The 13,248-nt window shown below is 45.2% G+C and overlaps 1 protein-coding gene across 3 annotated transcripts in view; it reads right to left on the reverse strand.

Moving 5' to 3' along the window:
- The window catches only part of sema3b (sema domain, immunoglobulin domain (Ig), short basic domain, secreted, (semaphorin) 3B), a 66,506-nt gene that overhangs the window by 21,361 nt on the left and 31,897 nt on the right, over window positions 1–13,248 (reverse strand). For all 3 annotated transcript variants that reach the window (XM_051921073.1, XM_051921074.1, XM_028824017.2), the window contains exons 2-4: window positions 10,033–10,199; window positions 3,530–3,687; window positions 2,015–2,077 (exon numbers count right to left, since the gene is read on the reverse strand). In XM_051921073.1, the coding sequence (XP_051777033.1) occupies window positions 2,015–2,077; window positions 3,530–3,687; window positions 10,033–10,153 (342 nt within the window). In that variant the 5' untranslated portion in view covers window positions 10,154–10,199. The remainder of the gene's footprint in view (window positions 1–2,014; window positions 2,078–3,529; window positions 3,688–10,032; window positions 10,200–13,248) is intronic.

A 13,248-nucleotide genomic window follows, 5' to 3' on the forward strand; every position in this document is an offset into this window, starting at 1 on the left:
TAATGGACACCCAGGGGGCAGTGGTCTTTGCTGCAGTTGCTATGCTAATAATATCTATCTATCTATCTATCTATCTATCTATCTATCTATCTATCTATCTATCTATCTATCTATCTATCTATCTATCTATCTATCTATCTATCTAACACCATCCCAGATGCTAATGTGGAGCTACCCGGGTTTAGCACAGTTAGAGCGGACAGAGACGCAAGTACCTGTGGGAAGCACAAAGGAGGAGGACTCGCTCTCTATGTTAATACAAGGTGGTGTAACTCTGGACATGTTAAAGTCAAAATCTCCACTTGCTGCAGGGACATCGAACTGTTGGCCATAAGTCTGCGTCCCTATTACTTGCCCAGAGAGTTTGGACACGTCATTGTTGTCATCGTGTATATTCCTCCTTGGGCGGACGTGGAGATAGTGAGTGACATCATCCATTCTGCTGTTGCTCAGTTACAAACGCAGCACCCCGAGGCACTTGTGCTAATCGCTGGAGACTTTAACCATGTGACGCTGGACAAAACATTACCTGCATTCTCCCAGTATGTGGACTGCAACACCCGGGGAAATAAGACTATTGATTTACTGTATGCAAACGTTAAAGACGCATACAGTGCCACCCCGCTGCCTGCGCTTGGGAAAGGAGATCATAACCTGGTTCTGCTTCAGCCTCACTACAAACCAAAAGTGAGAGTCCTACCAGTAACCACACGATCATTCAGGAAGTGGACCCCCGGACGCTGAGAATGCTCTGAGACAATGTTTTGGAACTACAGACTGGGATATCCTGCAGGGATCACATAGTGAGAACATTGAGGAGGTTGTTGACTGCACTACTGACTACATCAACTTCTGTATGGACACTGTAGTTCCAGTAAGATCTGTACGCTGCTATGCTAACAACAAGCCATGGATTACAAGTGACATCAAGGGCCTTTTGAACCAGAAAAAAGGGCCTTTAAAAGACGGTGATCAGCATGAGCTCAAGCGCGTGCAGAAGGAACTCCGAGTCCAGCTCAGGGCAGCGAAGGAGCAGTACAGGAGAAAGCTGGAGCAGAAGTTGCAGAACAACAGCATGAAGGAAGTGTGGGATGGGATGAAGATCATCACTGGCTGCAGCTCGAAGCGGGGTACCACCATATCTATCTATCTATCTATCTATCTATCTATCTATCTATCTATCTATCTATCTATCTATCTATCTATCTATCTATCTATCTATCTATCTATCTATCTATCTATCTATCTATCTATCTAGTATTATACTGTTTAATAGCACTTCTGTCTATTTGTGTCACATTAAATCAGTCGTACACCCAGTACTGTCCAATGTCTATTTATGAACAAGTTGCTTCTGTGTTTGGATTTGCAAAATGCTATATAATGTGTTGTTATCAACTGGCATTTATTCTGAAAAAGTAAGCACAACAAAGGTTTTCTTGGAGGCATCCACATTGGTTTTCCAAATGTTTTACTAAAATGTGATCATCTTGGGTAAAACTTCATTCCCAGCTCTGACATCCGACTTCCAAGGTAAATGGACACAGCATTAGACGCTGGGAGACTGAACAGTAGAGGAATGGCAGCCATTAAGGAAAGTGCAGTGCAGTAAGAGGCTAGCTCTGAAAGCTTGGGGCAGATGTTCTATTGGAAACCCCTGGACCATATACAGCACAGCTTGTTCAGGCTGGTGGACAAAGTGCATGTTGTCCTTTTTGTTTATTATGATTTGAAGCCGATGTTCCTGTCCGATGACGTCTGACATCGGTAGAGAGATGGAGTAACTCTCGCCTGACAGAAGCCAAGACTCTGAAACAATTTGGCTTTCATTTCACTTTCCTGGCAGCTCACAGGAAAAGAAACTTGGAAAGAATTGTAGTTTCTAGGATTACAAAGGAAGGCCAGTGAAGACAGAAGGTGGGTCATCACAGGCGTCACTAGCATGGGGCGGGGAGAAGAATGGACGCCTCTCTTGGAGATTCTATTAAATTAGCTTTGCTTTTCTTTCACTTACGTTAATGTCTTTGCCGGCCCAGTTGCATTCCTCCCTCCACTCCACAGGAGCTGGCCAGTAAATCTGAAAGAAGCACAAAAAGGTTAAAGTCTGAGCTGGCAGTCAAAGTCAGGCATGCCAAGCGGTTGACCTTTAGTCTAAGACACTGGCGCCCTGAGGCGGAGCGCCGCCCCGACAAGAAAAGAGATCTTGAAATAAAAGCTGCACCCCTAAGGGGAAGAAAACAACAGAGGATAAGGTCAATCCCCAAGCGAGGCCACCACAGCACCAGGGGCTAATTACTTTACTAAGGGTGGGGAGAATGTTGCTTGAACCTGCAACCATGAGAGTTTCAGCAGGGTGAGGCCTGTCAAATTTGTGGGCTGACGCAGTGAGCTTTGCAACCACATAGTTGTCAGCCCAGGTTGTGCTGGCATAGAACTCTGTTGACGGGATGGGGTGTAGAGGCAGGCGGGCATCAGCAGGCCTGCTTGGGAACTTCTACACTGAAGCGATTAAAAGTGGATTAAGCAGAGCCGCTTACCTTTTTTGCCAAGGGGGGTCAATCACAGCTTCAGGTCTCAGAATTTCGTTGAAACCTGAGATCTCACTTAATTAGTTAAATGATCACACGGAGAAACCTGACAACTGTGCTATTTTTGTAAAACCTAAAGCATTAGTGGCAAAAAATGTAAACTCGACAATCCAGCTGGTTGTTCTTCTGAAATGGGAAGTTGGGACAGAAGCTTTACTAAAACGAGGCGGTCTGCTGGGGTCCTCAGGCTGGATCAGACTAAACTACAAGTGCTGTGATCTGATGTGATAAGACATCAGGAGCAGACGAGACAGGACCCCATGGCCAGAGGTCAGTGTGCAGGTCTTTGAGGTGTGACAGGCTCATCCAGGCAGAGATCAAGCTGGAGGGTCAGGCTTAAAGGGTGTTGATCAGACCAGGAGCCCCGATTCATCCTATGTGGTCAATAAAGGACAAATGCACACCCAGCAGCAAATTGACAGCATCTGCTGGCACACAAGTAGTGCAGCAAGGCTTGCAGGAAAATAATACATGGTGTGATGGGACCCAAACTCCTACAATCAAAGCTTCAGATTGCTAAAGTCTGGCAGCATCAGACTCTGAGGGCTTTCACAAGAGTCATTGGAAGGTGAGATGCAAAATGGCAGGCATGGAAGTCTGCTTCACATTCACCCTGCTTAGCTTAGCCGGACGATGCCCCAGAATATTGTCAAATAAGCACAGACACTTGGACCTTTGTGTTTTGGGGTTCAGATTCTGGGCTTGGTTGCAATTTCCTTGTTTTGGTGTGGACGTTCTCTGTTCTTCCACTATCCCACACATGGGTCTGCTAAGTTAGTTGGCAATCCAAAATTCAAAAAAAAAATCCAAAAAAAGTGCCACCTAAGAGTTGGTTTCTGCTTTATACCCAATACTGGCAGGGCAAGCTGTGGCCTCCAGTGTCCCCAAACCAGATTAGAGAACATCATATGATGTTATGTTACTTGAATCCCTGTACTCACCTTGTGTTCCTGTTTGCTGATGTTGTCCAGACTCAGAGAGAGCAAGTAGTTTTTGCCCCCGACAAAAAGCCGGCCTCTCTCCTCATCCAGAAGGAGGGTGCTAAAGCAGCAGGAGCGGTCCAGTTCGTACTTCCTCAGGCCCTGTCCCACCGTCAGCTCTGGAAGACATGCACATGTTCTAAATGAAGCCTGAACTTGTACCCAACCTTTCGTCACCAAGCCAATCAGTCTACTTTGGAAACACTGGGTCTTCAGAGAAAGTGAACAATCGATGAAATCTGAAAACCCTGAGAACGGGTCAACCGAGCTTTTCACTTCTGGCATTTGGTATTGGCTGTTTGTTAAAAAAAAGCTCTCCTCATAAGATCCTGTATCTGATAAGCAGCACAATGCTTGGGCAATGCAAGAAAGACCCACATTCGAGAAAAACTGGAAGTGGCAAACAAGCACCCGGCTCACTCAGCATGCATTATGTCTCTTGGCACTGGGCATGAGTCTTAATCACAATTTATGCAGGACTTTGCTTCCTTTAATAAACCCATGAATTTGTGGCACCTCAAGCCAATGGGCCTGGGCTTGAACATATGGAAGAAGAGAATCAGTTCAGCTTGTGTCATGAGCCTGGTGTGTTTCACCACAGGGGCTGTCAGAATGTACATAGGGCTAAGATGGGGTAAGATGTGAACACTTTAGACACAGCATGAGGACAAGCCTGCTTGGTGTGCTGCTTTGCACAGAAGGTGTTTGGGTCTGTCAGGATATCACCTACCATAACAAGCAGATCATTAAACACAAACACAAACAGGATGTGCAAACTTGTCTGCAATGTCCCTCTGCAGCTCTCTGTGCAGCCCCATCCTCCATACTTGTGTACACTGGCATGGTCTACACTACATGCTTCGCTTTGGGCGCAATCAATTAACCTTGGGCATATGTACGTACAAACCTTGACATGGATCCAGTCATTAGTATTTGCACCGGCACAAAGATCTCAGTGCATTTAGTGATGCACACATTTGCTGGTGCTTCTCTGTATGAACTGGTGTACACCTTGGCATACATTCTTGTAGAGAACACCGTATGCATGGCATTCCTGTATGCACGTGTGTGCATTCTGGCATCTTCATGGCATACGCACATTGATCACCCGTAACTGTGTGTGCCCCCCATACTGTGTATGTAGAGGTTAGCGTGGAGGAGGACACCGCTGACGGACACTGATGTCACTAGAACTGCACGAGCCCCATTGTTTCTGGTTTTACCTCAATAGAAATGACCTCAACATGCAAGTCATCATTCTTCTGAGAACCAGATTTGGAGGTGGATGGCACCTCTGTATACATGAAGCTTTTCTTAGGGGTTAAATAAGCCCAGGATACTTAAAAATAACCAATGATAATTACAACTGTCATTTCTTTTAATTCTCTTGCAGATATCTGTGCTGAACTAAATGGGGTATTGCATCTTAGACCCCAGATCTTTTCTACAGTCTACATCTATTTCTTTACACTATACAGTGCACTCAGAAAGTATTCAAACCCTTTTCCTTTCCAGAGACACTTGAAATTTGGCTCAGGGGTATCACATTCTGTTGATCATTCTTGAGATGTTTCTACAGCTTGTCTGAAGCCCACCCGTGCTCAATTCAGTTGATTAGGAAAGCCACACACCTGTCTATCTAAAATCCCATTGTATCAGAGCAAAAAACAAGCCATGAGTTTGAAGGAATTTTCTTCAGATTTTAGAGTTTCATAGAATCCTGGGATTCTGTTGGGAAGGCGACAAAAAATTCTTTCAGCATTGAAGGTTCCCAGTGGTACTTCTTAAATGGAAGAAGTGTGGAACAACCATCCAGGAGCTGACCACATGGCAAAACTGAGCAATCTAAATAGAAGGGCCTTGGTAAGAGAGGTGACTAAGAACCTGGTGGTCACTACTGATGAGCCTGAGAACCTGGGTGATGGTGGTGGTGGAAAAAAGTTCTAGGAGGACAGCCATCACTACAAGGCCAAACAGAAGCATGGTGGTGGCAGCAGTGTTTTACAGTGCCAGGAACTAGGAGACTAAAGAGGGTTGAGGGAAAATTGACCTGAGCAAAGTACAGAGATATCCTTAATGAAAACCTGCTGCAGAGCACTCTGGACCTCAGACTTGGCCAAAGGTGTACCTTCCAACAAGACAATGACCCCTAAGTGTAAAGAAAAGACAACACAGGAGTCGCCTAGAGACAGCTCTGGAAAACGCCTTTGAGTTGCCCAACCAGAGCCTGCACTTGAACTTAATCAAACATCTCTGGAGAGACCTGAAAATAGTCATCCACTGATGGTCTCCATCTAAACTGATAGAGCCTGAGAGGATTTGCAAAGAAGAATAGCAGAAAATCCCCAAATCTAGGTGTGTGAAGTTTGTGGTGTCAGACCCAGGGAGACTCCAGGCTGGAATCACTGCCAAGGGGGCTTCAAATAGGTCCTGAGTAAAAGGGCTGAATATTAGGGTCACTGTGAAATTTCAGCTTTTTATTTTTAATACATATGCAAAAATTTTTAAAATTCTGTTTTTACTTTGACACTCTGAGGTACTGAGTGCTGTTTAATGTGGTGAGAAAATTAATTTACATTTTTGCATAATGCTGTAACAACTTGCAGGGGTCTGAATATTTTATGAATCCACTGTATATATACAAAATAGACACTGTATACACACATATCTATCTCTCTCTATATATATATAATATAAAATCCAACGTCTGTCTGTCCGCTTTTCACGAGAGAACTACTTAATGGATTTTGATCAGGTTTTTTCTATAATTTGCTTGAACATTCCGGTTGATTTTGTGACTTCTCTCATCACGCTAAGTATCATGGTTCTCTTGCAGTACTGATTTATTTGTGTGAGTCCAAGACACACGTAGCTGGCCGAGGGTTGGGGGTGCAGGGCCCTGCTCACTCATGCACCAGCCTCGGGGCGTATCTTACCTCCGCTTAGCTGGCGAACGAGATAATTACTTAACGGATTTAGATGAGGTTTTTTCTAGAATTTGCTTGAACATTCCGGTTGATTATGTGACTTCTCTCATCACGCTAAGAATCATAGTTCGCTTGCAGGAGTGATACATTCGCACTAATTCGAGACAGGAGGGGAGGAGGAAGCATGACGTCAGGAGTAGGGAGCCGGGCAGGGCCCTGGGCTCTCACGCGCCAGCCTCTGTTCGAGTTGCTCGTACCTGTTGCCACATTTTGGAGTGTAACTTGCCTCCACTTAGCTAGCGATAACTGTTTGTTTACTGATTTTTTAAAGTTTGTCCTGTTTCACCACTACACAGGCGGAGCCGCGGGGGACAGCTAATATATATACTAGCTGTGTAAGCCCGTGGTGTAAAAAGCCCGGGGTCCTAGAAACTATTGAAATCATCAGAAAAAAAAAATCAAAATGTAGAGATGTCAGGTAATTGAAAGGAACTACTCTGGGCATCTCTCTCCTAGGAGGTTCGTTTTGCCGACATACTTGCATCCCTCATGTATTAGCGGCTAAGCGACTTTGTCTTTCTTTGGAGGTTTCTTTTTGCGGACGTGCTCGCCTCGCTTGTGTATTGTATTAGTGGCGGGAGGATAAGTAAAAGGGATACCGTTTTGCCGATGTGCTTGCCACGCTTCTGTATTAGCGGCTAAGCAAGCAACTCTTTCTTTGGAGGTTTCGTCTTGCTGACGTGCTCACATCACTTGTGTATTAGCGGCGGGAGGAAAAGTAAAAGGGATACTGTTTTGCAAATGTTAGCGGCTAAGCGACTTTGTCTTTCTTCTAAGGTTTCGTTTTGCTGACATGCTCGTATCACTTGTGCATTAGAGGGCAAGCGAGTTTTCTGTTTTCTCGGAGGCAGAGCCCTTACCCCGACTCCACCTCTCACTTCCGGGCTGGACAGACACACACTTCCACGCGTTGACGTTTATATATAAGATATACAGATATGTTTGGAACAACTGGGGTTGAGAGCGGAGGAACACCAGGGTTAACAGCCTTTCCTTTTCTGCCTTTAGAAAAGAGGAACGGAGATATAATTTCTGGGCCAACACTGGATGCCCCTTCCTATTGGCTACCACCACTAGTTAAAGAGGCCATGTATCAGAAATTGGGGCTCAGTCTTGAACCAGCGTCCCAGAATGATGGAGTTGTACCCCGGGAAGCTCAATTCCCAGGCTTAGGAAGTCATTACTCTGACCTTGCGGTCCACTTGTCTTTTACTTTCACTTAAATTGATGCTTAAATGGGTCTACACCTCATTTGTTTTGTTTTACAGTGTAATATACACACACACACACACACACACCAGAATACTGTCACATGTTTGTATACACATTCGTGTGTACACTGTGTCCATGCCTGACACACCTGTGTTTACCTGAGTAGGAGTAATCAGGTGTGCCACTATGTACAGTATATTTACAGTTTATGCACAATGTAGCCCTGACCTGGATAAGCGGGTTTAATAAGTGGCTTTAATTAGATGTGTGATTTGTGGGTAGATGATTTCCACTGAATATGTCCATACAGCACATGCGCTTGTGCCCCTTCTTGTGTGTCTATGCACGTGTATGCCCTTCGCCCTAAATTTATACTTCTATGTGCGTTTGGCCCCTCTCAGTATGTATATTTCCCTTTGTCAGCTGCGCTATTTCCACTGGGGCTCAGGGGTTCAAGTTACACGGGGTCAGGGAGAACGTTATGTGCACCAACTGTTAACACAAGTGTCACCAGTTTTGTAGACCCCCCACACTGCACTTGAGGGGGACACATGTGCCCAGACAGCTGCTTGGCAGCACCAGTTGCCCCAACGAGTATGATACAGAGCCTCCTCTGTTATTTACTGTCCTCTTGGAACCGCTTCAGGTTCAGTGTGAGAAACACCTGAAATAACAGTAGCCCTGCAGCACGATGGCCACTAGACGCCTGCTCAGAGGCTGACGGAGGGATAACTCAAGTGCTCCTCCTCCATGAAGAGCTGTCAAGACTAACAGTGGAAAGACAAACAGAAGACAGGGTGAGGGATATGTGCCATTGCCTTGTGTGCTCGTTTTATTCTTTCAGGACACAAATGAAATGTGCACAGAAATGACAGAGTGGCACCTAAACTGGCACAAGCTCTGCTGCAGCTCACAGCATTCAGTAAAGAAAAAAAAATATCTGCGCAGTACAAACACTTTTGAAGTCCTGCCTCTCACAATAAAAAATGATTTTAACTGCTGGGTGACTTCTGCAATGCCTTTCTGATCCAGGACCAACTAGATCCAGATTTGTGAAGCTCACACATCGAGCAGCTTCTTCAACAACACTTTTGAAAGGCTGTCAGGCAGGAGTTAACTATCCCAAGTATGTACGGACCAAATATTTTCCTACTATCAGGCCAGTTTTTCTTCATTTTCGACAGATTATTGGCATGGCTTCCCAGGTTTATATCTGGGTGAACGATTCATGCGAGCCGAATGTTACAGATTAACCTCCATGATGCTGGGTCAGAGGCTTCTGTGGAGAGATCTGAATGGATCATCTTGTGGGTTAGAAGATGCCACCAACATCCTCTCACAATACCTGGCCTCTTGGGCGCTTTTGTATATCTACCTGACCTCATTGTGATCGTCGTGATCACAACATTGTTCTGATCATTGTGATGTCCTTCACAACTGAAGGTCCTTTTGAAGTCACCATCTTCACTCCACATATGTACAGATCTAGGGCACACCTCTAAGACAGTTACGCTGGCATTGCAGGTCATTATTACTGGACCAGCTTCTCATGTCTTTTCTAACCCTAACCTCATTTATGAGTTCTCTGTCAGGTAATAGACATCCATTTCAAGTGGAATGTGAGCATCACCTGGCAACGGCAGTTGTGGTATCCAAATCCCACTGCAGCACGGCTGCTAATGAAATCAGGACAGATGATGGTGGGGGCCAAATAAATTAGATTTGGGAGCAGGCATAGCACACTCGACGCTCAGGCCACTGCGGTTGTGTGTGTGTGTGTGCGCGCAGATGATACAAATGTTGGAGTAAGAGAAGAAAGTGATAGGATTAGACCAGTGTTTTGGAGAAATCAGATGAATAGGATTGGTGAGCTTGTAGGGTGGAATGGCCTGTTCTTTTCACAATTGTTCTAGCGTTCCCTCTGGCTAAGAAAAACTGGGCCAGGTGTTTGGTTTTCTGTAGGCAGAGCACCATCTGAATCAAATGCAACAAGCTCAAACCTGGCTGTGCCTTTGGATGCCAGAACTCCAAAAGCACTGAAATCGCCCACAAGGTAATGCCACTCTGTCCTCTAATGTGTGTAATTTGTTGACTTTGTCCTCAAGTGGCACCCCCTTCTTATTGGTACACTTCAAACTGTTATCCTACTCTTTTTGCCAACATCACCTCCTTGACTTAGGCCTTCTCTCCTATTCTATGCCAGGCCCCTGTCATTGTCATAAGGCTCATGCTACCCTCGTTCATACAGTATGAAGAGTCTCTTACCTTCATAGGAGAGCTTTATGCGAGGATATGGGCTTCCTGCCTCACTGAAAACACACATTTCTTGTAAGGCAAAAACACAGAGAAAAATCCAGGAGATTCTCAGCTTCGTCATCATCATCATCGCCACTTGCAGTCTTCTTGGCCAGCTCACAAGTGTCGTCACGGACCTGCAGGAGATGTAACAACACAGGCAGGTCAGACCTTCCTGCCCTTGTGATCTGTCAGAATTACATTCAGGCTTTGGGGCCTTGAAAGCGGTGACGAAATGTACACACTCATCTAGCTGACCTTGAGAAAACAACAGCTTAGCTCAGCTCGCTGCCCTTGAAACATCGCAATGTACCTGAGCTCAGCTTAGCGCCCTTGAGAGGCGCTCCACGTGCTGCCCTTGGGACATCACTGCAAATCTGAGCTCGGTTTGCTGCCCTACAATTATACTGATGAATGTTGGAGCTTTACAAGCTGCCAATGAAATATCAAAGAGCGCCTGGGCTCAACTCACAGAAAATGAATTAGAGATATGAGAAATAACAGAGTGCCTGTGCCTCACGGAGGTATACCTGAATATCTGAAGCTGACCATTAAAGATATCACTATATATCCTGGCCATAAGTAAATCACTGAGCGTAACACTCAGACCTTAACAGTTGTCATTTTGAATCTGAGTTCAGCGTTCTGTCCTTAAAGCAGTGAATATCTACTGCCCTTTGGAGATATCACATTGTGATTGAGAAACCTTACAGAATATCTTAAGTCTGCTTATAAGGAAATCACAGAATATCTGAACTCCACATCCTGACCTGCATACATCTAAATACATCATTATGTCACTGCGCTCGACGGCAGGCCTTCGAATCATCACTGCGTATCAGGGATTAACTCGCTAACCTTTACCGATGTTGCTGTATGTCCAAGGGCACCTTGCTGCCTCTAAAACACTCCCGAAGGCCGACCTCTAACTCTCTGACCCTTTAAGACATCACTAGGCATTCACACCCAACCCAACTATTAGACAACTCTGTATCTGAGCTCGGCTTGCTGCACTTAAATCCCATCTTCACCGCGTGGTTCTGATGGAGACCAGCGCTGCAATTTCAGTATGGTGTCCACTATGAAAGGAGCTCTGGACGATCAGGAGTAAACAAGAGATCCACTTGCATTCCCACCTTTAAACTGCATAACTCCGTTCGAGAAAAAAACATTAATGAAAGGAGCTATATAAATTACTGATTGAATAACTAATCTTAAATGTAAACTGGTAGGCTCCAGCTGCCCGAAACCCTGTCCTGAATAAGTGGGTTGGATGGATGGATGGGTGGTTAGATGGACAGACGAGTTAATTGGTGGTTTCATTCCCTCTATCAAATGGACACCATATGCAGAATCTTTAAATGCCACAGGTTCCCTGTGAAAGGTGCTATATAAAATGATGAAAGAATAAGTGACTCTCGCTCCATCTGTGTTCTGTCTTCTAAGTAGATAGCATGTACAATTCTGTGAGCTAAGCGATTTTGTTTGAGGAAACAACTGTGATATAGCATCCACACATGAAAGGCGCAATATAAAATAATGACTTAAATTGGGTGATTTACTCAAACTCTCTGCTTCTCCTTTGCTAAATGGACATCAATCTTTAAATTGTTCAAAGAAAACATAGGGACAGTGCCCATCATGAAAGGTGTTATGTAACATTTACGGGACATCTGGGCATGCATGGTGGCCATGGAGATCTTGCTACTGTCCTCAAATGAAATATGGCACTGTGCTGTAGGGTCTGCCGTCATCCGATTGGGAGTCAGCCTTTCGTAATGCAAAACTCATCAAAAATGAATGGCCTCTGCTGCACTTTTGCAATCCAAAGTGCTTTTATGGCGCAGAATTGGAGGGCTGATTAAAAATTCAGAGGCAGAAGGTTGCTGAGAAGTGAAAGTGGCTCAAACGGACCCTCGAGACTGAGACAGAAGGCCGCTCGGGCCAAGTTCTGGGATCTGTGCACGGCATTCTCAGGCAGCCTCGTTCTTTTGCCCTGAAGTGTAGATCATTGCTTCTGTCATAATTACGCCAAATAGCTAGCTCACATCCATTGAGTCAGTTAAAGAGCAAACAAAGCTTTAGAGGAAAAAAAATGAAGGACAAAAGAACAGCTTTCTTCCTTTTCAATTAATAAGCCTAATAATACCGTCCCTCCAGGAGAGATTAACCCTGTGACCTCTGTGGTCAGACAGGCCTGGGCAGGAGTATAGAGCAGCTTGACAAGGAAGATCCCATACTGGACTGGAAGACTGGGAGGCAGCATGTCATAAGACTAGGAAGACATCCAGCTGTACATTCTTCAGAAATTGACAAGTAGGTTAGATATGAACAGCAGACCCCATCGTATGGTACAAGGAAGAAGAATGAGACAAAGCCTGTAAGGAGGTACAGTGCCCAGAGTGCGTGCCCATCCAAAACGTGGAGGAGCTCATAAAATGTGGAGCTGCAGAAGTAGTGTGGGACAAGCACTACAGAGATCTGTGGATTTACCTGCATGTGTGACTGAAGAATCTTGGTGAGCAGGTCCAGCAGTTACATAATTAACAGCACCCGGGTTAATCATTCCAGGGAATGGAAAGGAACGGGCTGTTTAGACTGGCACAATGTGAAGTGGCAGATACAGAAAGGGCAGCTGCATTACATTACTTGTTCATGCTGGTGGCCCATACTGGCACCTGATAGCACAAGCTTTGCCACTTGCTCCCCAGCCGGGATGCCATTTGTGTCATTGCACGCTTTCTTTTCATTTTCACATAACTGGAAAGATGCTGACTAGCAACTGTAAATTAGTGGGGACGTGAGAATGCCCTGTCACACACTGGCATCCATTCCAGGTTAATTTCTGCCGGCATCGACTCCAGCTTACTGGAATGATTTACCAGTCGAGGACCTGCTTTGGAAGACTGGAGGAGCTCACTTGGTAAGAAGTAAATTGCAAGATCCGACCTTCTAACCAACTCTGTGGTAGCTAAGGGCACTGATGAAATCTGCATTTTGCATATCATGGCAGGTCAAGTCCATATGGCTGCTCTGATTATGAAGCCCTAGGTGTCATTAAATGGAGTGAAGCTCAAGTAGGAGAAGACAATCATCTTACGCTGTTGCTTCTCAACTTCAAAGACAGAGGAGACTTGAGATGCTTAAGTCTGCCTGGTGTCAGGATACCTGGTATAGAAGCAGGAA

The sequence above is a fragment of the Erpetoichthys calabaricus genome, chromosome 18 (assembly GCF_900747795.2).
Source record: "Erpetoichthys calabaricus chromosome 18, fErpCal1.3, whole genome shotgun sequence".
Taxonomy (NCBI): Eukaryota; Metazoa; Chordata; class Cladistia; order Polypteriformes; family Polypteridae; genus Erpetoichthys; species Erpetoichthys calabaricus.